The sequence below is a fragment of the Scatophagus argus genome, chromosome 8 (assembly GCF_020382885.2).
Source record: "Scatophagus argus isolate fScaArg1 chromosome 8, fScaArg1.pri, whole genome shotgun sequence".
Taxonomy (NCBI): Eukaryota; Metazoa; Chordata; class Actinopteri; family Scatophagidae; genus Scatophagus; species Scatophagus argus.
Genome location: NC_058500.1, coordinates 14131690 through 14158693, shown reverse-complemented (window position 1 = coordinate 14158693; position 27004 = coordinate 14131690). Strand labels below are relative to the sequence as shown.

At 41.6% G+C, this 27004-nt stretch overlaps 3 protein-coding genes across 16 annotated transcripts; all 3 read left to right on the top strand.

Annotated features, from left to right (window-relative positions):
• Positions 1-117: 117 nt before the first annotated feature.
• On the top strand, positions 118-6340 carry nfyal (nuclear transcription factor Y, alpha, like). Of its 11 annotated transcripts, none has more exons than XM_046396239.1 (10): positions 118-277; positions 1062-1166; positions 1352-1438; positions 2352-2498; positions 2879-3010; positions 3108-3210; positions 3322-3473; positions 4700-4873; positions 4973-5083; positions 5319-6340. In XM_046396239.1, exons 2-10 carry the CDS (start codon positions 1086-1088, stop codon positions 5382-5384), a joined length of 1053 nt encoding a protein of 350 aa, XP_046252195.1. In that variant the 5' UTR covers positions 118-277; positions 1062-1085; the 3' UTR covers positions 5385-6340. The 11 variants fall into 11 exon arrangements, with proteins under 11 accessions (XP_046252195.1, XP_046252190.1, XP_046252194.1 ...); XM_046396234.1 differs by having other exon boundaries at positions 3322-3491; XM_046396238.1 differs by having other exon boundaries at positions 119-277; positions 1352-1435; positions 3322-3491.
• A 453-nt stretch (positions 6341-6793) lies between these two features.
• Positions 6794-21831, top strand: ahcyl1 (adenosylhomocysteinase-like 1). 4 transcript variants are annotated; one of them, XM_046397598.1, is made up of 17 exons: positions 6794-7112; positions 15310-15424; positions 16029-16172; positions 16993-17093; positions 17195-17297; positions 17755-17849; positions 17952-18058; positions 19184-19300; positions 19412-19475; positions 19596-19684; positions 19850-19920; positions 20137-20231; positions 20521-20619; positions 21007-21075; positions 21205-21283; positions 21498-21618; positions 21744-21831. In XM_046397598.1, the coding sequence occupies exons 2-17, from the start codon at positions 15325-15327 to the stop codon at positions 21748-21750; spliced, it is 1461 nt and encodes a 486-aa protein (XP_046253554.1). In that variant the 5' UTR covers positions 6794-7112; positions 15310-15324; the 3' UTR covers positions 21751-21831. The 4 variants fall into 4 exon arrangements, with proteins under 4 accessions (XP_046253554.1, XP_046253552.1, XP_046253551.1 ...); XM_046397595.1 differs by lacking the exon at positions 6794-7112 and adding an exon at positions 7132-7618; XM_046397597.1 differs by lacking the exon at positions 6794-7112 and adding an exon at positions 12265-12422.
• A 1501-nt stretch (positions 21832-23332) lies between these two features.
• Positions 23333-26507, top strand: hspa1b (heat shock protein family A (Hsp70) member 1B). Its single transcript, XM_046397529.1, has 2 exons — positions 23333-23449; positions 24430-26507. Exon 2 carries the CDS (start codon positions 24452-24454, stop codon positions 26369-26371), a length of 1920 nt encoding a protein of 639 aa, XP_046253485.1. The 5' UTR covers positions 23333-23449; positions 24430-24451; the 3' UTR covers positions 26372-26507.
• Positions 26508-27004: the final 497 nt, after the last annotated feature.

The following is a 27004-nucleotide window of genomic DNA, read 5'->3' as shown; positions in this document are numbered from 1 at the left end:
CTAAATGTGATATAAATATTTAAATAGTGGAAATAATATAACCCAAGGGAAATACCAAGGGAGACGGAAAATATCGCCAAATGGCGACATCTTGCGGGCACCACGGGCTCTGCACCCTGCCCTGTTCCCGTATTCATGTGTCACGCAGCTGCGCACCTCCTCCCAGCTGCCGTTGTGCGTTGTTTCATTTGCGCCATTTTGTTCGCTCACTTTGTTGATTGGGCTTTAGCGAGCTGTACTAGAGCCAATCAGAGGGAAACCGGACAGCGAAGATACGGTAAGGGAGACCCGATTGAAGGCATTGGTAGTTGTCAGCACGGATTGGTTTGCTATGGACCAACCAAATTACTAACCCTGCTAAATGCAAAAAACGAACGGCAGCTTGATTTCGAACGATGTGTCCCGGGCTTGTTAGGGTGTAAATAACTTCTCGTTCTCAATGTTGGCTCCTGTGAGGAAACATGATCTGTGGTGGTCGACAAGCCTTAGCTAACGTTAGCTAGTTAGCAAAAATATTGAATCTCAAACAAAGGGGCGGTTGATAATTCCAACGTCCAGGCACCAGCATCTGTCCTCCAGAAATAATCATCAACTCCAATAAAAACAACCCACCCAAAGACTAACGTTTTTAATTTACCCGTTAACTAGCCTCTGTGCTATACTTACTGGAATTTACCACGCTCTTAAGCTAACGTTAGCTAGTTTTAACTTACGCTAACCTGGTTAGCTCTCACCGAAGTCCTTTTAGAAAAACGCTATTAAAGCAAGGTGGCAGCTGACCTATATCATCTAGTGATCGATACACCCATTATCTCTTGATTTCAGGATTAATATTTTGACCTGTTGGGACATAAGTTTACGTAAGAGTTGAAATGTAAAGGGCCGCTGATGTGTCCTTATTTGAATAATGTTTTAGCTCAACGTTAACGCTAGATAACTGAACGACCAACAACGCATTTTCTGGATGGTCGAGAAGGTGGTGGGCTTCACCCTGAAGAAATAGCTAATAGTTAAAAATCTAACGTTAGCTCATACCGCATGTGTCTTTCTTTTGTCTCAAGAGAGGGTTGTGACAATAACAAGCTATGGAGCAGTACACCACTGCCACCACTACTACCGGGGAGCAGATAGTTGTGCAGACTGCCAATGGACAGATCCAACAGCAGGTGAGTTCAGAATTTAACCAGATAAGTTTGCCAAAGAAAAGTTTGCTATACCATCAACAATTAAACCCTCTACTGTAAGGTCACAGGATACAGGTACCCAGAATTAAAGGGTTCCAGCGGATTCCAGTTCCAATATTGTCCTGATAATAATTGTCTGAGACTGTATTATCCTACCTTGCCTGCAGACTCAGGGCACAGTGACGGCTGTGCAGCTGCAAACAGAGGCGCCAGTGGTGACGGCCTCAGGCCAGCAGGTGCAGACACTCCAGGTAGTGGTGTCACCGCCGGCCTGTGTCAGTGTCATGACAGCGTTACAGCCTGCGAGTTTGCATGCTACAACCAGGGCTGTTTTTCATGACCCATCTCTGTGTTGTTTGATTCATCCTTTCTCCCCCCAGCATGTGTTACAGCTGCCTGAACTGCATGTTCCTCAGCACTGTGTGGTGTGTGTCGACCTCGGGTTTCCACTTATGCTCTCACGACTGTCAAAAGAACACTGTCTGTCTTCTCTTGCTTTTGAAAGCAAGTTCTGTAAGTCAGACAAGTGTTCTTCATGATGAGAACGAAAGCCATTTGAAATATGAATCAAACAGTTGTGAGGTGCAGTGATCAGAAGAACAAGCTTCGAATAGCACAGATCCATAGTGAGTACTGGCTGTCACTTCTCATCATCTCACCCATGGTACAACTGCCATAAGGTTTCAGTTGTCCATCGCGGTCACGTGCTAATTTATGGATGCAAGTTGGGCCATCTGTGCTTGACAAGTTGCAGATGTGAATGCAAATGAATTTGATGGCAGCATCTTCTTGTCTAATTGTGTGCTTTTAAGCAAATCAGGTTGTAATAACCTTTGTGTTACCTCTTGCTTCAGCAGCAGTGTTCCACTGAGTACAAAACCAAGGAATACGGGGGTTTCAGCCCAACTTCATCATAAAAATATTTGAGAATGTACTGTATATGGGCTACAGTTTGAATCCACCATGGAATGGGATGCTTTTGTGTTTGTACCTCCCAGAACAGAGACAATGACTGCAAATAAACAAATATGTTTATCCATGATGTGGAATCCTGGATCTTCCTGATTTGACATCATTTGCTTGCATTCCTGTGAGTCACATGAAAGTGATATTGAGGTAATAAACGCTGGCAGTGCACCTATAACAGCTTTCTCTATCTCTCTGTAGGTCCAGGGACAGCCTCTGATGGTTCAGGTGAGCGGTGGACAGCTCATCACATCATCAGGGCAACCGATAATGGTGCAGGCCATGTCGGGAGGTCAGGGTCAAACCATAATGCAGGTCCCTGTATCTGGAGCTCAGGGACTACAGCAGGTAAAGGATGAGGCTCAGTTACTATTTTTCGTTCTGTGTTCAAATTGTGGATGTAAAGGGTTGGTGTAATTTAGAATGAGAAGTACATTGTGACTACTCTTTTATTTAATTATCAGTTTGATTAGAACTGATAAAACGATTCTTACTTATGTGTCTATGATATAAGTTGATTTATATTTTGCCGTTCAGGTGTAATTATTTTTGTGAGTTTTTCTCATTAAGTGCCAGAAAATAAGTGTTTCCCGTCCAGTATATTTGATGTTAGCATTCACCGCTATTAAATTTAAATGAACAAGAGTTAGGATGGGCTGAATTTACCTTTTGAACTGAAAAGTGGACTTAAACTGATCGGCAGACTGTGGGTCTCTGTCCATGTGCAGATCCAGCTGGTGCAGCCAGGTCAGATCCAGCTGCAGGGCGGTCAGACTCTCCAGCTCCAGGGCCAGCAGGGTCAACCCCAGCAAATCATCATCCAGCAGCCTCAGACAGCCATCACCGCTGGACAGAACCAGGTGTTAAATCCTGTTCAGCTGCATAGCAAATCCATTTAATCAAATTATTATTGATATGATTATTGAGTGTCCTTTCTCCTTACTTGTGGTCTCACAGGGGCAGCAGATCAGCGTGCAGGGCCAACAGGTGGCACAGACTGCTGACGGACAGACCATCGTCTACCAGCCTGTCAATGCAGATGGTACCGTCCTGCAGCAGGGTAATCTCAGTTTTCTCCTACCCCTTGTGTTTGCCTTCTCCTTTGTAGACTTTATAAACAGGAGCGCAGCTGTCTTTTTGAATAAGAACTGTGATGGTAATCTGTTTGCAGGAATGATCACAATTCCAGCTGCCAGCTTGGCAGGCGCCCAGATTGTACAGGCAGGGGGTGCCAACACCAACACTACGAACAGCAGCCAAGGCACTGTGACCGTCACCCTGCCCGTCTCTGGTAACATGGTCAATGCAGGTGGAATGGTCATGGTAAGACCCTGTGCAGAGGTACCCAATGTCTTACTACCTTGTTTTTTTTTGTTTGTTTTTTAATTTAGACTGACACAAGGGTGTGCGGCGTGGTGAAGGTTGGACAGCTTCATAATGAATCAATTTATAATTCCTTTGCTCATCGCAACTGTGATTGTGAGACTGTAATAATGTATGCATTTTATTGTAGTGGAATCATACGGTGATGATATGAAGAATGAATTATTTGGTTATACTTAACTGTGTTGTCTAAATTGGTAAATTATAGAGGAAAAGTTTATGAAATAAACCTTAAAACTTAAAAAGGTTTGACAAATTTAAGTTTTTGTTCAACTTGTTTAACTATGCTGTTAATTGCAGTGAATATGACATTGTTAATTTGCAGCCCTCAACACCCATTGTGTCCCCGCACCTCTTCTCATGACTGTATGGGTGTTTACAGACTGTTTAATTAACTCCTCTTTCACCTCTACTGCACTTGTTAGAGCAGGACCACTTGTTAGTTAAGGCTATTCTGTGACCTCATGTGCTTCTCAGTGCCCAGTGTCTGCCTGAGTGGTCTTTTCATCTAGAATGACTGAGAACAACTGCAAGGCCTAAAACATGAGACTTCAGGCTAAAAGGTTCCCTCAGCCCATTGTTGTCTCAGGTTGCACCCCAGTCTAAAGATTCTGCGTTTCTATAGTTTGCTAATGTATAAAAAAAACCCATCTGTACAGTTCATTTTTCCCCATAACTGTGGCCTGGACTTCATGATTAGTCATGTCTTTAATTCCATGTTGTTGTGTCGAAGCACAATGAATTGGTTTGAAGCTGCAGATTTTTGAAAATGGTATCTGAAATAAAATTCTGCAAGTACTAGATCACTCAGAAATCTTCAGCACTCTAAGCCTACCTCCAAAGTACCTGTTCTTATGTCAAGTACCGTCACCCCGTGAACAGGCTTTTTTTTAATTTTGTTTTTTGGTGCAGGGTAGGGGGGTAAAATTCAGTCTTCTAGATGCTGATCGTAGTGTAAATGAGTTCCTAGTCCTTGGGGAAAACATCCTGTGATGAATACATGGCTTTTACATTCGAAAGCTGAATTGTACTGGATATCAGTATTGAATATTGGCCTAAGTTAACCACTTGTTGAATATGAGTGTTAGTTTGCTAATATACATGCATGCTCTCCATGCCTGAGGTTCTAAGCACTGTGTCCCTGTTTGTGTCTCTCCTTGTATCAGATGGTGCCTGGAGGCAGTGCTGTTCCCACCATGCAGCGTATCCCCCTGCCAGGGGCTGAAATGTTGGAGGAGGAACCTCTGTATGTCAATGCCAAACAGTACCATCGCATCCTGAAGCGAAGACAGGCCCGAGCCAAGCTGGAGGCTGAGGGCAAGATCCCCAAAGAACGGAGGGTGAGTCCCTGTTTCTCTCTTTGCCAGTTACTCATTTATTTTCTGTCATTAAACCACTGAATCATTTGGCACTGATTCATTGTACTTTACCTCCGGCAGAAATACCTGCATGAGTCTCGCCACCGTCACGCTATGCAGCGTAAGCGAGGAGATGGAGGGCGTTTCTTTTCACCGAAGGACAAGGAAGAGATGGCTTTGGCTCTGGCACAGGTGTGAAACTGTGTTTAAAAAAAAAAAGTCGTCTACACCATCACTGCTATTAAAAATACATGATGACTTGAGCCTTGAAATACTTGAAAAAAAAATGTCAACTCATCACTTAAAAACTCCCTGACCTCCTTTGAAATATTTGTTTAATCTGTAATTTGTATGGATGACAATTTGGGATTTGGAATGGACCTCCTCATGATTTGTCATGATGATCCTTTCTCCTCCTGGGGCACAGCAACAACAGGATCCAGCCCAGGCAGCAGCCGATGAGACTGTGGCTCAGATGATCCGAGTCTCGTAGCACTGTCACCGACATCATCTCTTCTGCCTGCGAACTCTGCCCTGCCCGAAACCCTTCATCCCAGCTAACCCGCCTGCCACTCCTTCTCCTGTCCTTCCCTCCTGCCGCACAGTCAGACACACACCAGACAACAACACTGCCGCTGGGTTTCTTCAGTTATCTCTCCACTCACACTTACACTGGTCTTCCAGGGAACTGGCCATGTGGCTACTGAGCGTGTGGACTGCTCTGGTCTTCTTCGCTTAAAAAATGGAGGATTCTTCCATGTTCAGCTTAACTGGTCCAGCACTTAGGACCAGATATTGATTTTCATAAGGATTTGGACAATATTGAAACATGAAGCTATGGGTAACCAGGGCTAGTCACACAGAGGAAATGACAGCTGCGAAGCCATACTGTCAGACCCTGGTCTGTTAAGAAGATGAGATTTTGTCACTAGTGGATACTTGTTGCTTTAAATATTTTTTGTATATGGTACAGATTTTGTTTGAGAGACACTCATTTTAAGCATCCATGCTACACTTGTGTCCTGTGTCTCTTCTGTGGTGCCCTGTATTTTGACATTTCATTTTTTTCAACCCATGTACTACACGGGATGGAACTGAAATGTGAAACAAATGTGAAGATATTGTACAGAAATTCTTTTCTTCCCCAGTGTGTATTAGTTATGCTTACTAATTTACCCAATTCTGTGGATGCATTTTATACAATTTTGTGGTTAGACATAGTGTTTGTAAGAAAAAAAAAATGACTCGGTGTTGCAGCAAATTTCATATTCTATCCATGTAGTCACTTCATTGGTGAGTCCACCTAAGCGTTAATTTTTTTTTTCAACGTAGATGATAGGTTTTTTTACCCATAAGATGCAGTTCTGCAATGTTATTTTTTGATAACGAAAAAGGTTGGACATTGAATTCATTAAATCTATGTCAATTAAATTTTATTAAGTAACTCAAGTTTATTTGTGGTTACTTGACTCACATGTTTTGTTGAAATAATTTGCATCATTGCATCACATTGTAGAAGTTGTTTATGTATTGCATATGGTTTGCAAAGTAACTATAGTATTAAAATAATACAATCAAAAGTACAATTCAACAATTTGCTTAAAAAGGGAAACGTTCAGTTAAAGTATACTAGAGACTATTGATAATACGACATTTATGCAATATGCAATATGTAAATCAATGATCAATCAATTCATTTAAATTCTTTAGAGACTGAGGGCGAAATCAAGTGCGGTCTTCTTTGAGGTTGACCTAGCAGGTTAAACGCTGTCCCAAGAAAGCTCCGCCAATCAGACGATGCAGATCATAAACGTCAGTCAGGTCAGCGAATCACAGCGAAGGAGGCGGGACTTGTGCTCATCCTCCTATGAGGTTGAACAGGCCACACAGATCCTAGTAACTAATCTGTAGTACTGAAGGCGAGTGTTGCTTGATTTATATCAAAGTGGTTTGGTGGTGTAGTAATGCAGGAAATTATTGTATATTTTCCGGGGCTGGACCCCCTCCCACCCCCGCCTTTACAAATTTGCTTCCCCATTTCAAAACATAACCAGGGCGTCCTTGTGCACGGATATGTCAAATGGCAGGTTTTAACGATCAAAAGTAGTAACCTAAGCTAACACCATTGATAATATGAGTAGTAACGGCTGTTACTTCTCCGTTTTTTACTGCAACAGCACTGACCGGATGATCACCGCCTACACGCTGCCCATTTGCTCAGGTAACAGCCCGAACAAACCTCCCCCCTCCCCTACTCAGTGTTGCCGTGTGTCTGTGGATGACAGCAGATCAGGAGGACCCGCTTTTTAGAAAGTAGTTAAGCTAGGAAACGGGCTAATCTCTCTTGAAGCTGGCTAGTTATCGTCGATGCCTAGTGGGGGTGCCTCAGCGTCCGTTAGGTCATTGAAAACCACGAAGATTAACGAAGAGAGCAAGACGGCGTCGGACACATCTCACAGCTCACGTTAAGTCTGAACTCAACACAGAACCGGCCCTTTTCCCCTCCGGTATCAGCACCAATATCACCTGGATGCAATGACCGACTCGGCTGTGGACAGCAAGACGGAGGTTAAACAAGCCACGAAATATGTCAAAGAGACCGAAAACGTTGCGGAAAAATACTCAGCGATGACGGTCAGCAAAAACAGCAGTGATGTGAATATGAATGTCGGGGAAATGCCTTCCGCAGCGTTCACCGCAGTGCCCACTCTGAAAACCGTCAAGAAGGTAAGAAAGGTGATGCTCGCCATCAGTCAGTGCCGCTGGGCAAGCAGACTGTGTGTGTGTGCTGTAGGCAGACATCTGTGAGGAGGACATCGGCTACGCGTTGTACTGCAGTGAAGTACTGCTGTACATACAGGGCCGGCAGTGTACTGTGCGTGTTGATTTTTCATGTACTTTAAATCACCATCAGCGTTTTCAGCACTAAGTTGTCAGCAGAGACGGAGCTCTGATGCACCGACTCATGAGTTACTGCAGCATATGCATGTTGCGGCCATCCCGCTGAGAGATCACTACATGAAAAATAACTACTTAAAATAGTCAGATTCAATTAAAACAAATCTGGGAACGTCGGGCCACAAAGAAAAAGCTTCGCGTCTCTGTCTCACGTGTATAATCATAGCTTTTGCTGTGTTATTACTGAACTAACAACATATAATTTGAAAGGAACGCTCTCCTAGGCTGGTTTAATGTTAAAATCTTCTTTCGTGGAGTCTTTTTGTTTATTTAAATAACGTTGTCTACATCATACCAACATCCTGTAGACAGGAAACAACCAAAAGCCAATCTGAGCTCTTTAAACCTCTGATTCAAAACCAAAGGGAAGAGACATAATGGAGCATATCTGAGCTTAGACGGGGGGTCTGCACACTCACTATGAGGTTTTTAATGAGGTATAGGCTTTACCCTCTGAAGACAAATTCAATCCATCATGAATTGCTGTCACAGAGCTTTAAATTATTTAAATGTGCTTTTTATATATATATAAAATTGAATCTGTGCCTAGTGAACTCTTCCTTGTGTACCTGATATCAGTCTTCAGTTTGTTCATGACTGTGTGTGTGTGTGTGTGTGTGTGGGCATCATAGTCAGTAATAAGGACAGCATGATGAAAATGCATCAGCAGCACAAGGTGCACCTGCGAGAAAAAGGCCTTGAATTTCTTGGCTGTTACACAACGGCACAGAACAATCATCAGAATGAAAGACTCCTTTGAGGTTCCTGCTCACATCATTACAGATCCACCTCCGCTTGTGTAACAGCTGGCGGTCGGCAGTGAATAAACATGGAGCAGAAACTGAAGCTTTATATTTTACTGGTTTGAGAAAATTCTCTGGGACATTTTAAATCCATGGTATTGTCAAGTGACCTTTAACCTGTGAGCACAATCCTTCTTGCTGGTGCAACATGTTGTGATGATCTTAAGAGCCAAAGCCTGATCCAGAAGTATGTCAATATTATAGCCACATATAAAAATAATTGGTAAGTATACTGGCATGCATATCAGCATGTGTCCTGATATTCTTATGTTTAATTAATCCTAATATACTGTAACTTTTCAGTGTTTTTCAGTTATAGATACACCGGCCTCACAGTTTCAGTACTGGCTTTGTTCTACATGACGCATAAAATAATTTGGCAGCGCTTGTGACTGACACGACTGCTGTTCTGGCAACTACTGAACAACATGTAATTTTTAAGTCTCACATGCCACACCTCTTAATGCTGTGTGTTTATATTGATAATGATTTTTTTTTTTTTGCCTCAGTACAGAACTTTGTGGCTTCATTGTACTTCTGTGTGTTGCCCTGATATTTCCTTAAAACTCACTCAGATGAGCGTGACTCACCTCTTTAGTATTGGTTGTAAATTAAAGTAACTACTGTCTGAGTTTGTGTTTAAATCAGTTACAGGCAGAATCAGAAGTCACAATAACCTGCAACCAGCTCAAGGTAGAAAGAATCCTATAAATTATTTGCAGATTATAGATGTAGCGACGTTTACCTGCAAGGTCCTTGATAATTAGACTAACAAACACAGGAATACAGCCTTAAAAATCTCCCTAGATTTCAACTCAATAAAAATGACTAAATATTTCAGTTATCAAACTGCCTTGTACCAGTGTGCTGATCACCCTTTGACTGCACCAAAGTTGGAATCTTTTCTCTACGTATGAATAGAAGAGGTGGACAAAATAACCAGTATAAAAAAGTATCGTTTTTTCCCAGCAGCGGGGCTCACAGACTTGAGAATATTCGCTCGGACCCCCTGTCCGACGAGGTAATAATGCGTGGCCCGTGAGCCGCCTCAGGGAGGCTTATTGAAAACATATTAGATGGAAGGAATGTTGACTCTGCTCATGAAAACAAAGCAGGATGTTATGAAAAAATGTGAGAGCCCTGTGTCAAACTGAGCCACCTGTTTTCATGGGGAAAAAACAAACAAAAAAAAAAGAATTAATAAAACAAATACTGCAAATGCCAAAAAAGATAAAACTCATTAAAATCCCAACATGAGAAGCAGAGTTGGTTGTTTGTTAAACTGAAGCTGCTGCACAGTCACATAATCAACTGAAAGGAGCCGTGAACAATGGCAATGGACAAATACCATCAAGGTTACAAATTAAAAATTTAAAGTGTGTATGTGTGAGAGCGTGTGGGTGGGTGAGTCAAAGAACAGCACTACGCTGCCTCTTCTCTCTGAGTCCATCCAGCCGTTACACAATACGCCCTCCCTGGGAACGGGACTCACTGTGAGTTCGTTCATGCATCATTTCTACCTCATCGTTGTGGGTCAGTTTTCAGATTCAGATGAGATTCTCAAAAGTGTCCCTACCTTATTTTTGCGGTTTCATCTTGGTAGTCTTCCAAACACCCCCTGTCAAGTATAAGTAGTTAAGTTTAAGTATTAAAAATATTAAGTATATTAAGGATTTTCCCAAAAAAAGCAATAACATATGGACTTGAACAAAAACAATCCTTATCAGTCATTAGCTGTGACCCATGAAATGTGTGTGGTGTTGCCTGTATCTGCAGAGACTCTGCCCTCTGCCTGCGTTTTCTTATTTTCTTATTATTGTGCAGTACTCAGGACTTTTCTGGGCATCAACTGTTCTGGAGAAAGATAGTTAGATGTTGATTCTCGTGTTCAGGTCGTCAACACTTTGGTCACCAACCAAACTTAACCCTAACCTGGAAATGGAACTTAAGAGTCAGCTGTCTTTCTCGCTTACTGCTCCTGTGAATGGTGTGTTTACGAACAACGACCAACAAATGCTGCATAGTATGCCTTTAAAGTCTCTACAATGTGTATAGGATTTGGAAATGTGTGACTTTGGTGACCCCTAATGGTCCCTAGAGGTATGATCCGACCTGGAAACAGAGAAAATAATTATATACCAGTTTTCACCAGGACTCTTACATTTTCAGATAAACACAAAAATGTAGTGAACATTTAAAAAAAAGTAACATTGACGACAGCATTATTTTAGTGTTTATTGAGACTCAGTCTGCCATAGTTCACACAAGCAAAGTAGTGTGTTTGTACTACAGTGTGACCAATTTTTACGTTGACGGAAAAGTCAGCATAAACTGAGAAATATAACACATCCATAGTGACTGGTTTCATCATTTTCCAGCTGTTCTCAGCTGTGCCTTTGGTTTTTAAAAAGGATCTCTCGAGTTTAACTGCAGTATTCTGCAATTAGTATTTTGGCTTTCTTCTCATTTTACAGTTTTGGGAACAACATGATGTTGGTATTGTACCTGGTGCTGATGCATTTCATTGTGTTTTTCAAGTACATTTACCTTCATAATCACGGATGATTGAGGTGTATGGTGCAGTACAAGTATGAGTTATAGTTTCTGTTAAAGGTCACATAGTTCTGGAGGAAGGATTAGCACACCGTATGTTTTTTCACAACACTGTGTAATCCTTCATGCGTGCGTTGATCTAAATAGGCGCCTTTGCAGACCAAAGGAAAGTATAGTACACTGATTTTTGTCTGAGGAGCTTCTTTGACTTGAGCATTGCTTTACTGTGTATACACCATCTGTACTCTTCAAATCAAATACTTGGGGCCTCCTGTCCTTGATTTGTTTAACGTGATGACAATGATAAGCCAGTATAAAGATCTGTGTGGATTAGACTATGTGACTCCTCAGTTAAATGGCACTGTAGAGCGCTAGTTGTGTCTGGCTAAGTAGTTAATGTTGCCTTATGGCAGGCCTCCATTGAACCCTTTACACTGACAGCCACACTACAGCTTAAGTCTGTGACCTGGCCTGCTGTCTAAGAGAGAAAGGGTATTTTTAGATGTAGGATGGGACTGGATGGACCGCTTATTGATGCAGAAAAAGACTAATGGAAACAGGTTTTAATTCCTCCCGTCAATCCCCTCTCATTTAGTAGTCCAAAACAGGAGCCTAAAAGTAAAAGCTGCAGCAAATGTGTTTTTTTGTTTTGTTTTTTTTTTTATCTGTGTGTATATGATTTTTTTTCAGTACATGTTTTTTGTTTGTGCACGTGTATTTATCCAAATCTGGCAACCTGTTCCTACATTTGTTTTCTCAGCACATGAAAAACGTCAAGCATAAAATACAGCCTACTACTGACTTTTAGCAGTTGGTTGTCAAGGGCAGTAGCAGAGAGTGGAAGGGAAAGGGGGAGAAAGACAGAGAGAGAGAGAGAGAAAATCGAGCAAGAGAGAGAGAGAGAGAGAGAGAGAATATCGAGCAAGAGAGAGAGAGAGAGAGAGAGGCTTAGTGAATATCAACCTTGCATTTCTCTCTCTCTCTCTCTCTCTCTCTCTCTCTCTCTAACCCTCACCAGGTTGGCCATTAGAAATCACAATAATAGGTGGGAACCTCCCCCCGGCTCAGCCTGGGAGTGTTCAGGGATAATAGCATCAGGGACACCTAGTACCATCACAGAGAGGACACACAGGCACAGGGAAGTAGGCTGTGAAACTGGAGAGACCAGGCAGTGACTGGCAGCCATGGCACATAAACATGGGCACGGGAGAGAGAGGGTGAGTCGCCACTAATGCATCACCGGGTGCTCATCCAGCACACTTATTCTTAAAGATATTGCATATCCCACGCTCAGGTGTGCCAGAGTTACTTTTGGCATGTTGAAAGTTTTCTGTCTGATGTAGTTGTTTGCAGTATGTTGATTCTATTATCTTGTGTAACAATGCCGGCCTCACAGAAGTGTTTCTCTTTCTACTTTCAACAAAAATGTTCAGCAGAAGTACGGGCAGAAGTACAGTGTTCAGGTTATTCACAGAGCTGACCTCTGGGGTAGTTCACTGTGTAAGAGTAGCAGAGACTGAGTGCTGTCTTAAGTAACACTGGGTAATTCATCATTAATCAGATTAACCTCTTGTCTTCCTTAATGCTGTAACCACAGGAGAAGGAGTCTCTGATTTTGGTGCCTATGATTTGGGTGAAGGAACAATTCAAGAGACTGTGCAAAACCTCTGTTGAATCCTCCAGAGTCCAAACTGATGCAAAGTAAACATTAAAGAAGTATTTTGCAAGTGTATGAGACAGAGCACACTGTGAAAACAGAGACACGCAGAGATGTCCTCAGTGCACGCCATCTCACAGGCGTCTTGAGTTTCTTTGTACTGACACACTAGATTGTTGAAACCAAGGCGTCAGTGCACATGGAAAAAGGGGATTGTAATACAGAAACTTCATGAATAAGGTTGTTACGTTTCAGCCGTTTCTGCCACTTTAGTTGTAAATGAATGTTTTAGCGGTAACCATGACATTTTCTACGTTTTACTTGATACACCCAGTTAGTTTCATGTGTCACATATGTCAGAAGCAGTATATTTGTGTTAATGTATTTTCTTTAGGGAACATTAATTATGTTGGTTCAGTTCGTCAGACGCCCTTTCAATCAGCTTTGGCTTCTGCTAACATTTGTGTGGTGACTATCTGAGTCATGCATGAGAGTTTCATCCAGCTGTGAGCTTGCACTCAGACTCAAACACGGTATTTGGTATTTTTCCGGTGTTGTTGTATTACTCTTCAGTGTCATGAAAACACGAAACTTTTAACTGTTAGACCTTTAAGTTGATGTCCATGTGTGCAGTGCACATCACACTCAAATGTTACCCAGCTCAGTGTTGTTAGTCTGGCATTCATGTGTTCCTGGATTTATCATCTGTGTGTTGTGTCAACTCCGCTGGCCTGCATGCTAGTTTTTAGTCCAAACACACACTATGGACATCTCAAATAAGAGAACAAAGAAATTTGACGGCGCTGTCAAATGAAGACATTTGAAAGGATTCATCACTGATGCACTGATGCAGGTGAAGATGCTTACTGCAGAGAATTTACTGTGAAATAAAACATTTTGTGTCAGTCAAATGATCAAGAAAGGAAAGTCTAAAAAACAAAAAAGCCCTTTGAATGTGTTTCACGAGGTTTGAACATGTTCAACTCTTAAAAACACATGTAAACTGTCAATATAACAACATAATATTATAAAAACTTGCTCCAGAACATTTTACTCAACAGCCAGCCTTGAAAAGGAAATAGTGAAGACACAAAGGAAGGAACACCCGAAGAAATAAAACAAAAATGTGTCTCCGCAAATGTGACTCCGCATGTTCAAAGTCCACCGCTCTTGTTTGCATGACATTATATACAATGTTGTTATGTTATACAATGAAAGACAGGGGACACAGCAGACATCAGTGTCTGAGCTTGGACCTGAACCACCACACTTGCCACTAAGTCAGCAAGAGACCTGTAGGATTTCTTAGAAAGACATTGATTAAAATGTTTCTTTTATGCAAGACAATGTCAATACACCACCCTCTTGCTAAACCTGCAGCATTGGTTCAGCAAACACATCAGTGTTTTCCAGATGGGATGTCAAGTCTTACATGGAAATGGATCGATGTAAGTAGGGACTAAAACCTAAAGATATCATGAGGTTCACACCTGAATCCCTCCTGCAGACTTTTTATTTGAATAAAATGCTGAGTCACTAATCTACCTGTCTGCAGTCTGTTGAAAGCTAAATAGAAGCTACAACCCACCTGGGCTTCTACCTATGTGAAAATAAAGTGTTTCTGCATTTAGGCTGGGACTGTTTTTGACTCTATTGGACTGTAACTAGTAACTCCTCACTATCCTGACTGACGCAGTTTACTAAAAGACCTCGGGGTTCGGTCTCTCCACTGTCTGTAATGTTGACACCTACTGGTGCAGCCTGACTCTTACAGTTTCAGGGTGTTAAAATGGCATTTATTTGTCAGATCCTTGGTCTAATTATAGCCTGCCAAGCCCTAAATAGAGCCAGATTCACAGCAGGCACTGGCTTTGATTTAGTAGTTGAATAATATGATTTTAAAATATCAGATCAACTGTGTAGTGCAGTACCACAAAGACTGGCCAGTCGAGACTTTTATCTTTATGCTAAAGGCTATTCAAGAAAATACCAGAGCCATCTGTGTGCTGATCCACTTTATGTGTTTCCAGGTCTTTGATCTTGGGCCCTTTGAAGGGTTGGGTTGACACGATGAACCACAGCAACAACTGAGGCCTGTGTATTTGAACAAAGCATAAATCACAGAGCAAGGGGGAGCATCTAAAAACAAGATTCAGCTCCCTTCTTCCTGATCCACCTGTGATCTGCTGATTTACCTTTGAAAGGACAGTTTTACTGGCTGAAAGTGTGAAATGAGTCCAAATATAAACCCAAAGAACGTGAACAAATCGTTTGAACGTGTAACTGAGACTGTGATCACTGTTAACGTGTGGGGATGGTGGTACACTTTGTTACTCGCTCTTCTTCGTTCCCTTGATTTTTTTTTATTTACGCTTAATCAGCACATGCAGGCAGAAAATATTCAGCTTCTTTATATTTACACTGTGTTTTGTTCTGATTCTCACCAGATCCAGTTTGCTAACATGGAGGACAAACAGGAATTCAGCAAGTACCCTACCAAGGCAGGCCGCCGCTCCCTGTCTCGATCCATCTCGCAGTCCTCCACAGACAGCTACAGCTCAGGTACAGCACACCTGGAAGTTTCCATGAGATGTTAAAACACCCGCTGAGTGCTGCTGAGACTGAAGGTCGTTGTACTGCCTCGGCTCACGAAGGCTCATAGCGATAGTTTCTTTGTTGATTTGAAGAAATTACATGAATGCTTCATTTTATCGTCTGTACACCCATCAACAAAGGCATCACACCAGCATACCAAAATAAGTAGAGCCAGGCCAATAAATCGGCCAGTGACTAACAAGAAATTGCTGCACAAAAATGATGAGGTTATTTAGCAACTTTTAAAAATATTGATATGTATCTTGGTTTCAATTAAAAAAAATGATCCATGTCAAGATTGTTGTACCTAGCATGTGTTTATGTTAAAAATAAAATTATCTATCTCAAAAATCCATACATTATCAGTCTGGCTATACCCACAAGGACACTCTTGTTTGCAATAAACACATATATGCACAGTACACACACACACACACACACACACACACACACACACACACACACACCCCAGCTCCACTCTCCACACAGCAGAATTGAATTGTATATTTCATTATTGGCTCTTTTGTACACTTTTCCACAATAGTGACCTTTTGTGTTCTCTATTTCAAAGCTGCATCCTACACTGACAGCTCCGATGATGAGACGTCCCCACGGGACAAGGCCCAGGTCAACAGCCACGGCAGCAGTGACTTCTGTGTGAAGAACATCAAACAGGCCGAATTTGGCCGTCGTGAAATTGAAATTGCAGAACAAGGTATATCTGACCTCACAGGCACATGAGCATTTTTTCCCCATTTCTAAATATCAACTAGTATAACATAATAACACAATCTTTTTGATTATTTGGTCAAGCACGCTGGAGAATTTGGACTGTAAAATGGATTTGAGTTGAACCTGCATTTGGAGTGTTTTGGTCTCATATAGAATCACTTTTTCTACATCAAGAGGCATTCATGCATGGTACATCTTAAATGTTGTAGTGATTTTAATGTGAAACAGTCATATAAGACACTTGCTGTCGTTACCATTTATACAAAACAGACATTTGTGCTGCCTGTTGTTCCCAGTATCACATGGCATTGGTTTTGCTGCATAGACGCTATGTGATAAAGGTCCTCTCCTCCTGATTTCAAAATAGTTTTTGACCCAAGGCTGGGGCAGGGTCAGTATGACTCTGGAAACATGATCACAGTTCTTTCTCTCAGCTCTATTCATCACTTGTTACTTATTTTCTTCTTTTGATACCTCTTGACCCATCTTAGGCATCTTTGTATTTCATATACAAAATACTTCCTCTCTCTTCTCACTCTTTGCCTGTTCACATTGCACATGTTGGTAATACGTAGGAGTGAGTGCTTGACAAGTCTTCTTCAGGCTCAAAGCCTGGACAACAACAGCTGCTGCTGACATTGTCGTTTAATCATTCTCCATTTTACAGTCTTTTACTGCATATCCAGCTTGTAGAATTGGCTTATTTTTGTATTCAAATGCTCTACCTTTGTCTTTCCCAAAACAAAACCTGACCGATTTCTTTTCAGCCTTCACTGACTTTGACACGATCTGTTTTTCCATAGACATGTCTGCCCTGATCTCCTTGAGGAAGAGAGCCCAGGGGGAGAAGCCTCTGGCTGGGGCGAAGATAGTAGGCTGTACCCACATCACCGCTCAGACAGCAGTATGTCCTCTCATCCTGTTCACCGCAGCTCACTCTGATTGTTGTCTTCTTCACCTCTGTTAACAGTTCATCTGTTTGTATATTTCATCGTTCCCTCTTAGGTCCTGATTGAGACTCTGGTGGCCCTCGGGGCACAGTGCCGCTGGACTGCCTGTAACATCTACTCCACTCAGAATGAAGTGGCTGCTGCTCTTGCTGAAACAGGTGAGATTCGCTCCTCTTTAAGGTGTTACACATGAAATGATTTCTCGCAGCTTGGTTGTTTGCAACTAAATCTTGGCTCATAACTGACTTTAATAATATTAATAATATTTAATAGTAAACTACAAGTTAACTTGTACCTTCCATATTAGTAACACATTATCTATGAACTTGGGTTAATGTTGGCTAAAAATAAGTGTATCAGTCGCATTAACTGTAATGTGTGTGTACAGTGCACTGAGAAGTGTTGATGTGTGCATTTTTGATTTTGTTTGAAATAAGTTGTGTTAAAGCCTGACTGGGTGAAGCTGTAATGCAACTTAAAAGAACCAGTCGATGCTTGTGTTTTCATCATGTAATGCAGCGCTAATGGACCTGTTGGTCATGCAGCTGGCCATTTACTCTTCTCCTTTGCTGTCTGTCTTCACCATTAAGTGTGTGTGTGTTTTGTTTCCGGCAGGGGTACCTGTGTTTGCATGGAAGGGTGAGTCAGAGGATGACTTCTGGTGGTGCATCGATCGCTGTGTCAACACGGAGGGCTGGCAGGCAAATATGGTACCAGCCTGACAACGCTAAATTTTACACCAATCTCAGCTCTACTTTGCCATTATTGATTATGGAGGTTGTCCCTCACAACTCTGCTGTGCTTTTTCTTAGATCTTGGATGATGGTGGAGACTTGACCCACTGGGTGTACAAGAAGTATCCCAGTGTCTTCAAGAAGGTCCGGGGCATCGTGGAGGAGAGTGTCACTGGAGTGCACAGGTAGATTGGATGAGCTTGGGGGTTTGTAAAGGGTTGTCAGTGTGCAGAATTTAAGGGGATTTATGTGCAGAAATGGAATATAATATTCTGAATTACATTTCCTTCGTGTATAATCTACAAAGAGACCAGATCCTCTTCGATGGAGCCATGTTTCTACAATGGCTACAATGGTCTACAACAGTTTTCCATAAGCGCCAGCTGTCGGACTGATGGCCAGACATTAAAACATTACCATATGAATATTTTCTGTTTTAAGTGACATCACTATCACCTTTTGTGTATTGGTTGTTTTACTCCCTGTCAGAGAAACAAGCCGAACCATCAATAAACCACAATAATGGCTTGTCTGTGGCACATCTTACAGACCATAATGGACTGTGAGTTATAGTGACAGTGGCAATGTTTTTGAGATATTAATATTGATCTGACTCTGGGCAGTTATTTTAGGGACGTTTTGTGCTGTGGAAGAATAAAATATTGTTTGCTGCCTCTTTAACACTGAAATAACCACAACTAAACTAAATAAGGATGTAAAGTTGTGTCATGACATTTACCAGCGTTTGTCCTCCCCTTTCATAACATGCATATCCCAAACTATCAGATAGTTTGTCCATGTGACATTTTGTTTGTTTGTTTTTTTAACGAATTTCAAAACTATTCCTCTTGCAACATAAAGTGACTTAGCCGCATTTTAAACTGATGCACTTCACAAATTATTTGGTCTCTTTAGAGCTAATGAACTAAGATATTCAACCTGTGAGGTGTTTACATTAATGAGTCACCTGGATGGAGCTGAGCTGGAAGCAAATCAAGCTTCCTGATGAATGAAACATATCATCACGCCAGTATCAAATGCAGTTATATAAGGCACATTAGTATCAATACACCAGGACGCTGTAGATTGAAAAGGTCACAGGCCTAATTTGACTGGATCTATTTGAGGAAGATGACAGAACTCAACCCCAGGTCACAGCAGCTGTGCAAGTATGATTCTCAATGGAATCAATTAGCCAGACACTCTGGAAGGTATAAGGTCACAGAGGATTGTAGCTTAGTTTGCATGTGGATATGTGCAAGTGTATGGGGGTATCCGCCTGAACATGTTTCCCCCTTGTATTCTGTCAGATTGTACCAGTTATCAAAGGCTGGCAAGCTGTGTGTCCCTGCCATGAATGTGAACGACTCAGTCACCAAGCAGAAATTTGACAACCTTTACTGCTGCCGTGAATCTATCCTGGATGGGTGAGGAGCATTAATCATCCAGAAACCTCGCCTTTTTTTTTATGGTGTGAAGAGTTTCTGCATTTGCAGATGGATAAAATTATTGTGTGTCATTGTGCTTGTCTCTGGCAGCTTGAAGAGGACCACAGATATAATGTTTGGAGGCAAACAAGTTGTGGTGTGCGGTTATGGAGAGGTGAATCATTATATGATTTGAAAACAAAATGTCTCTTTTGATGGATGAATTTTCACAGGTGCAGCAGACCTGTTTTGTTTAATACTGTTGACTCCTATTCCACTGTCCTGTGGCGTGTAGGTGGGGAAAGGCTGCTGCACGGCTCTAAAGGCCCTTGGAGCCATTGTGTGCATCACAGAGATTGACTCCATCTGTGCCCTGCAGGCATGGTGAGTCATTAACGTTACTATTCAGCTCTGCTCTAACAGAACATGCGCTCCTATGGTTGGGCTTTGACTCCAAAAACGACAATGTAGTATTACTCATTTCAAGTTGTTTTCACTGAGACTGTGCTGCTTAGACCGATGGAAATCTCTCCATCTCTATCCATACAGCATGGATGGCTTCCGAGTGGTCAAGCTGAGTGAGGTCATCCGCCAGATGGACGTGGTGATAACTTGCACTGGTACTGAGCCCCATGCAGTCATATTCATTACTTCTGCTATAATAATCACAGTGTTTCCAGCAAACACAAATGCGCCTCCTCTGAAAGCAGCGCTAAAATGCTTTTTGGGCTGTTGCACAGGACAGTAATCCCAACCACAGTTTACATGTAGCTGTAAATCCAGATGTTTCTGTTGTATTGTCACCGTCTGAAAATCATTGTTAATTTTTTTTATAGGCAACAAGAACGTTGTTACCAGAGAACAGCTTGACCGAATGAAGAATGGCTGCATCGTCTGCAATATGGGACACTCCAACACTGAGATCGATGTGGTAATGTGTGCATATGTGCATACTGTGAGCATTCAGAGAGAGAGGCGCAGACCCGTGTGATCTTCAGTTTTTTTTTTCATCTCTTCATATGTTTTTTTTCTGCTTTCAACCTTGTTTTTCAAAACACAATATCGAGAACTTCTCTACCAGATAGATGATAGATCTCTTTTTTATTATCTTTTTTTACCCTTTTTTTCCCCACAAAATCCTCTCAGCTTTATCCTTCTGCCTGCAGTCTGTTTCTACTAGCCATGCAGTTGTAGGACTGATCTGTCTTTTCTGTCCTCAGGCGAGTCTGCGCAGTCCTGAGCTGACCTGGGAGAGGGTGCGCTCTCAGGTTGACCACATTATTTGGCCCGATGGAAAGAGGGTTGTTTTGCTCGCAGAGGTATTGTCCCTCTATGCTCTGAACAGCATCCCTTAAAATTTAAGATTACACACTCAATGACTTTTAACACTGCACTTAAACCCACACAAAAACAAACATTTCTATTGTGAAATATTGTAGTGTTAGCGTATCAGTACATAGACTGGTATGATACCTGTAGGTCATCTAGCATGTATGTATATGCAGGGTAAAATCCCGATAATTGAATCCCCCTGGGTCAGTTTACCCTCGAGTAAGTGCGGGTGTCTAACTGTAAGTCATCCAGCAGCTACTGTGTGCTCTGTGGTACATAATTTCATCTTATCCCTTGTGGTGTCACAGAAAAAACCTCCGGCTGACTCTTAGTGTCCTGCTGTGCTGTTCTTACACGTGTTCTGTTCCTTCCAGGGTCGCCTCTTAAATCTGAGCTGCTCCACGGTGCCTACATTTGTGTTGTCTATTACTGCTACAACTCAGGTTAGTAGTTTGGGCCTCTTTGAGGAGCTCTTTTCACTGACTGAAGTTGAAGGACAGTTTTCCATCTCAGTACACCACGTTACTCTTCTGTGGTAACAACCAGTGCATGGTCTGTATTGTTGTCTGTAGGCCCTGGCCCTGATTGAATTGTTCAATGCTCCAGAGGGTCGATACAAACAGGATGTGTACCTCCTGCCCAAAAAGATGGGTGAGAAAAGACAAACTCATTTTGCAAATTTGCTATGCTTTGATGTATGTATTTATTATATAATCAGTATAATAATTACCATATAACTTTTTTTAAAAAAGCATGCCATTCTAAGGCGTACTTTAGTTGTGTTGCTCACTGTTGCCACCTTGTGATTTGACCCAAAACAATACCATTTAGACAGTGTAGATTCCAATGTGTGTCTTTCCTCCAGATGAGTATGTGGCAAGTTTGCACCTCCCAAACTTTGATGCCCACCTGACAGAGCTTTCTGATGAGCAGGCCAAGTACATGGGCCTCAACAAGAATGGCCCCTTCAAACCTAATTATTACAGGTAGGTTCCACCCCCACCCTGTGTACATGTTTGACTATCTTTGTCAGGCATCTCTCATATTTTACCATAATGTGTCAGTGTAGTGTAATGTTGAATTGCACAATAACACTGTGTTTTGTCCTCAGGTATTAATGAGACTGTCTGAGTGGTGGTGTGATCCTCAACACACAGTTGCCCTGAAATAAACAGAGATATTTATTTTCTAAATCGCCACAAAACGGAGGAATTATTTTACTTATGTTGAATGTAAGTTATTAATAGCACTCCAGACATAGTGTTACTTATGAAAAATAAAAGTAAGTGCTATAGGAAACATATGATGTATAATCAACTAACATTTTACATGTCTTGTCATGTGTTAAAAAGAAAAGCCTGCCTGCATGCTTTCATGTGTATGTACTTATATTTAGTTGCTAATGCTTCTGTTACTAGATCATACTAGATTGATTTGTTTGTTTACCCTACGCACAGTGCCAAATGATGGCCGTAAGAATGGAACAGATTTATATTTAAGATTTTATTAGAACATTCCTTGAGACAGGGTTTGGGCTGAACCACAGAAAACTCTGTATCACAGCATACCTGATTTTAGAAATATTTGTTGTACATGCGTTAAATAGTCTCACTGAGTGGTATATGCATACATGTCCTGAAAGGTAACGTCCAGTCATCATTTTCATTGCGAGCACAGTGATGAAATATAACACTTGTTACATAAACAATATGAGCAACTGTTGTTTGACTGAAGAATTTCAACCTGCGAGGACGTTTCCTGAGTCATGGTGTTGGCAAGAGACACTTAATGTGCTAACAACAGATTAAGATGTCATGTTGAAGAGCCGTACGCATTCCTAAAAAGGAAGTGCTGAAAATGTTGAGGAGGAGCCAGTTAAACTTTTTCAGACAACTATAATATTAGGTTTCCATTTGCTCACTCGCATTTTCATCTGACTCTAAAGCAAAGTGTTTGAAGTGTTTTGACTGGATAATACTTTAAAGGCCATGGTATGAACGTGCCTTTTAAATCATTTGCAACACGTAAATATCAGCACCAACCTTAATTAATGAACATTCCTCTTTTGTAAAACCACATCTATTAGTGGTACATTTTATGTCTTCCTTCCACTGCTTCTGCTATTAACTGTAACTCTGATGTATGAGCTGTGAGTTGAGAAAAAAAAATATTTGACTTTATGTTTGCCATATGATTGTCAATGTCTTAATTTGATCCAACAGGGTCACCCAAATGAATATTTCATATGATCAAAATGCATAAGTGTATACTATGTATGTAAAAGAATGCATTAAATCAGCAATAAAGCAAATACTTTTAAGAGAGAAAAGTAAGTTTGAAAACATGATGTGTTTATACCAAGAAGAATTAGAGAGAGAGAGGGTCTCTTCATGTCAGTGATTTGGGGGGATAAAGTATGCATTCATGGCTGTCATGGCTGTTACTCTTCCAGATAACCCCACCTCAGTGTGCCTTACTGCGACATTCACCACATTGTGTTACCTCGCAGTCAGCCTTGCTGGCCGAGCGTCAAACTGCTGTCCCACTCTGGAATATTCACCGGCTCTCTCGCACCAGGCCAGCTGCATTAGTTGCTAATATTAACAGTTGAGTCACTGAGCTTGGAGGAGGGGTGAGGGGTGGGGGGGCTTGGAGTGTTCTGGAAATCTTTTTCTAGCTATATAAGCAATGGGACTGAGTTGGTCCAGGCATTAGTTCAAGAAGAACCACACAGAGGCAAAAGCTCAAGACAAAGGAAACTAGGAGACTGCTGGGATCCTTCAGCACATTTCAGCAACAGAGCGATTATCACTCAAAGTAAGTGGCAAATCATTATCCTATTGCGGTTAAATTAATTTGAATGGAAATGTCAGATGAAACTTCTTAATTATTACCTAACTGTGATGGTGTTGGGGCCATCCTCAGACTTAATTCTAAAGGATGGCATTAAAATTTACCAGTACTAACACATCAATTCTGCTTTATGTCTGTATTAATGATGATGTGAAGCAGATTTTACAGTACGTAACAGAGACTGTTGAATTTGAGTAACTAATCATATAAAAATTGTATTAAAATTTCTTTAGGTCATTTGAAAATAGAACAAATTCTGATGTAGGGACTACATTAATTAAAGGGACAGGTGTAGCCATTTATTACATTTATTTATAATTATTTATAATTTTGTGGTGGAACAATTACATTAGATTAAGCTGTCACGTGAAACAGTCCAGTACTCAGTACATTTACTCAAGCACTGTACTTAAGTTCAAATTGTGATTATATATTTGTATTTACATTTCATGCAACCTTTATACTTCTACCCTGTTACAACTCAGAGGTAAATATTGTACTTTTTACACTAGATTTATCTGCTTAAGAGCTCAGGTTACTAGCTGTCTTTTCACTTTTGACAGGTTATGTACATTTTGCTGCCAGTATTTACATAGTTTTACTTGAGAAAGTGTTTGAATGCAGGACTTCTACATTTAGTGAAGTATCTGTACGATTTAGCATTTGTACTTTTACACAAGGATCTCAATATTTTTCAACCACCGCAATCCACTCAGGAGTGCATAATAATAATAATGATAATAATAATAATAATAATGTTTTTCAGTTGTTTTTTATTTTAACTTTATGTTTTTAGCTAATGCCAACATGAGAGACGGAACTACAAATTTTATCAGTGCCTTGCATTAATCACTAATTTTGAATGATTTCAGTAGCAGTGGTCAGTGCAGTTTCATTTGTACTGTCAGAACATTAAAATGTAATGTTTCCCTATTTTTTTCCAGGAATTCTAAAACAATAGGTAAGATGTCCTCAGCGAAGGGAATATCTATTGGCATTGATCTGGGCACCACCTACTCATGTGTCGGGGTTTTCCAGCATGGCAAAGTGGAGATCATTGCCAACGATCAGGGCAACAGGACCACACCCAGCTATGTGGCCTTTACTGACACAGAGAGGCTCATTGGAGATGCTGCCAAGAACCAGGTTGCCATGAACCCCACCAACACAGTCTTTGATGCCAAACGGCTCATCGGGAGGAAGTTTAATGACCCAGTAGTCCAGTCCGATATGAAACTCTGGCCTTTCAAAGTGATCAGTGATAACGGAAAGCCCAAAGTCCAGGTGGAGTATAAAGGTGAGACCAAGACCTTCTACCCAGAGGAAATCTCCTCCATGGTCCTGGTTAAAATGAAGGAGATAGCTGAGGCCTATCTGGGACAGAGGGTGTCAAATGCAGTCATCACAGTTCCAGCTTATTTCAACGATTCCCAGAGGCAGGCTACCAAGGACGCTGGGGTGATCTCTGGACTAAATGTTCTGAGGATAATCAACGAGCCCACAGCAGCAGCCATTGCCTACGGCCTGGATAAAGGTAAAAGAGGAGAGCGCAATGTACTAATCTTTGACCTAGGTGGTGGCACCTTTGACGTGTCCATCCTGACCATTGAGGATGGCATTTTTGAGGTGAAAGCCACTGCAGGAGACACACATCTTGGTGGAGAGGACTTTGACAATCGGATGGTCAACCATTTTGTGGAGGAATTTAAAAGAAAACACAAGAAGGACATTAGCCAAAATAAGAGAGCGGTGAGGAGGCTGCGTACAGCTTGTGAGAGAGCGAAGAGGACCCTGTCCTCCAGCACTCAGGCTAGCATCGAGATTGACTCTCTGTTTGAGGGCATTGATTTCTACACCTCCATCACAAGGGCACGTTTTGAGGAGCTCAACTCAGAGCTCTTCAGGGGAACACTGGAGCCAGTTGAGAAAGCCCTGCAAGATGCCAAGCTGGATAAGTCCAAGATCCATGAAATTGTCCTGGTTGGTGGCTCCACAAGAATTCCCAAAATCCAGAAGCTTTTGCAGGACTTTTTTAATGGCAGAGAACTGAACAAGAGCATCAACCCAGATGAAGCTGTGGCCTACGGTGCAGCAGTTCAGGCTGCTATCCTCATGGGTGACACTTCAGAGAACGTCCAAGATCTGCTGCTGCTGGACGTGGCTCCCCTGTCTCTGGGTATTGAGACTGCAGGTGGAGTTATGACGCCTCTAATCAAACGAAACACCACCATCCCCACCAAGCAGACTCAGATCTTTTCCACGTATTCAGATAACCAGCCAGGTGTGCTGATTCAGGTGTATGAGGGTGAGAGAGCCATGACCAAGGACAACAACCTCCTGGGCAAGTTTGAGCTCACAGGTATCCCTCCTGCGCCCCGAGGTGTGCCACAGATTGAGGTAACTTTCGACATCGATGCCAATGGCATTCTGAATGTGTCCGCCGTTGACAAAAGCACAGGCAAAGAAAACAAAATCACCATCACCAATGACAAGGGCCGCCTTAGCAAAGAGGAGATAGAGCGGATGGTGCAGGAGTCCGAAAAGTACAAGGCTGAGGACGATATGCAAAGGGAGAAGATTTCAGCAAAGAACTCACTAGAGTCATACGCCTACCACATGAAGAGCAGTGTCGAGGATGAGAACATGAAAGGAAAGATTAGCGAGGTAGATAAAAAAATGGTAATTGACAAGTGCAACCAGACAATCTCCTGGCTGGAGAACAACCAGCTGGCAGAAAAAGACGAGTATGAGCACCAGCAGAACGAACTAGAAAAGGTGTGCAAGCCAATTGTGACCAAGTTATACCAGGGAGCAGCACCTTCAGGAAGCTGTGGCAGCCAGGCAGGTGGCAGCTCTACAGGACCCACTATTGAGGAAGTGGACTAAAACCATGGATGCTGGCATTTTGTTTACGGAAATATTTTGGTCATATCGCTGTTCTTTGATACTGAAAGTGATTTCACTGCTCTTCTCTCTTGACATGTCCTAATAAACATGCATTTTGAAAACATGAACCTGTCTTTAAATTTCTCTCAGAATGCAGAGTTTACAGATGTTTTTAAATAAGCTGAGTGTTTGTTTGTTTGTTGATTGTTCAGCTGTATCACTTTTCAACAAAACAAAGATTAATGAGAACATCTTTCACAGCATATGTTGTCCCACAGCAAGACTTCAATCTGACACTTTACCTGAGCAGAAATGTTTGTAAATTCAAATATGTGCTGGTCTTTTCTCTATTTAAAGCAAACATCAGCAGCTCTACTAATTATTCTACCACTTCTACCACAGATCTGGAGCTATCAAATTCACTCTTCTGAACAATTTCAGCTTTGCTTTTCTTTGCTCGAGTCTGTAGGAATTAATGACGCCAGATTTTGTTGTTTGACACAACATTTCTGTGGATTTTGAACATGCAAATGTTGCTACATTTTGTGTTTGAGAGAAAATATTCAGTGCTCAAAATATACACATGCTACCAGCTAATACAGAAAAGCTCATCATCAAGATGAAGTGGAATTA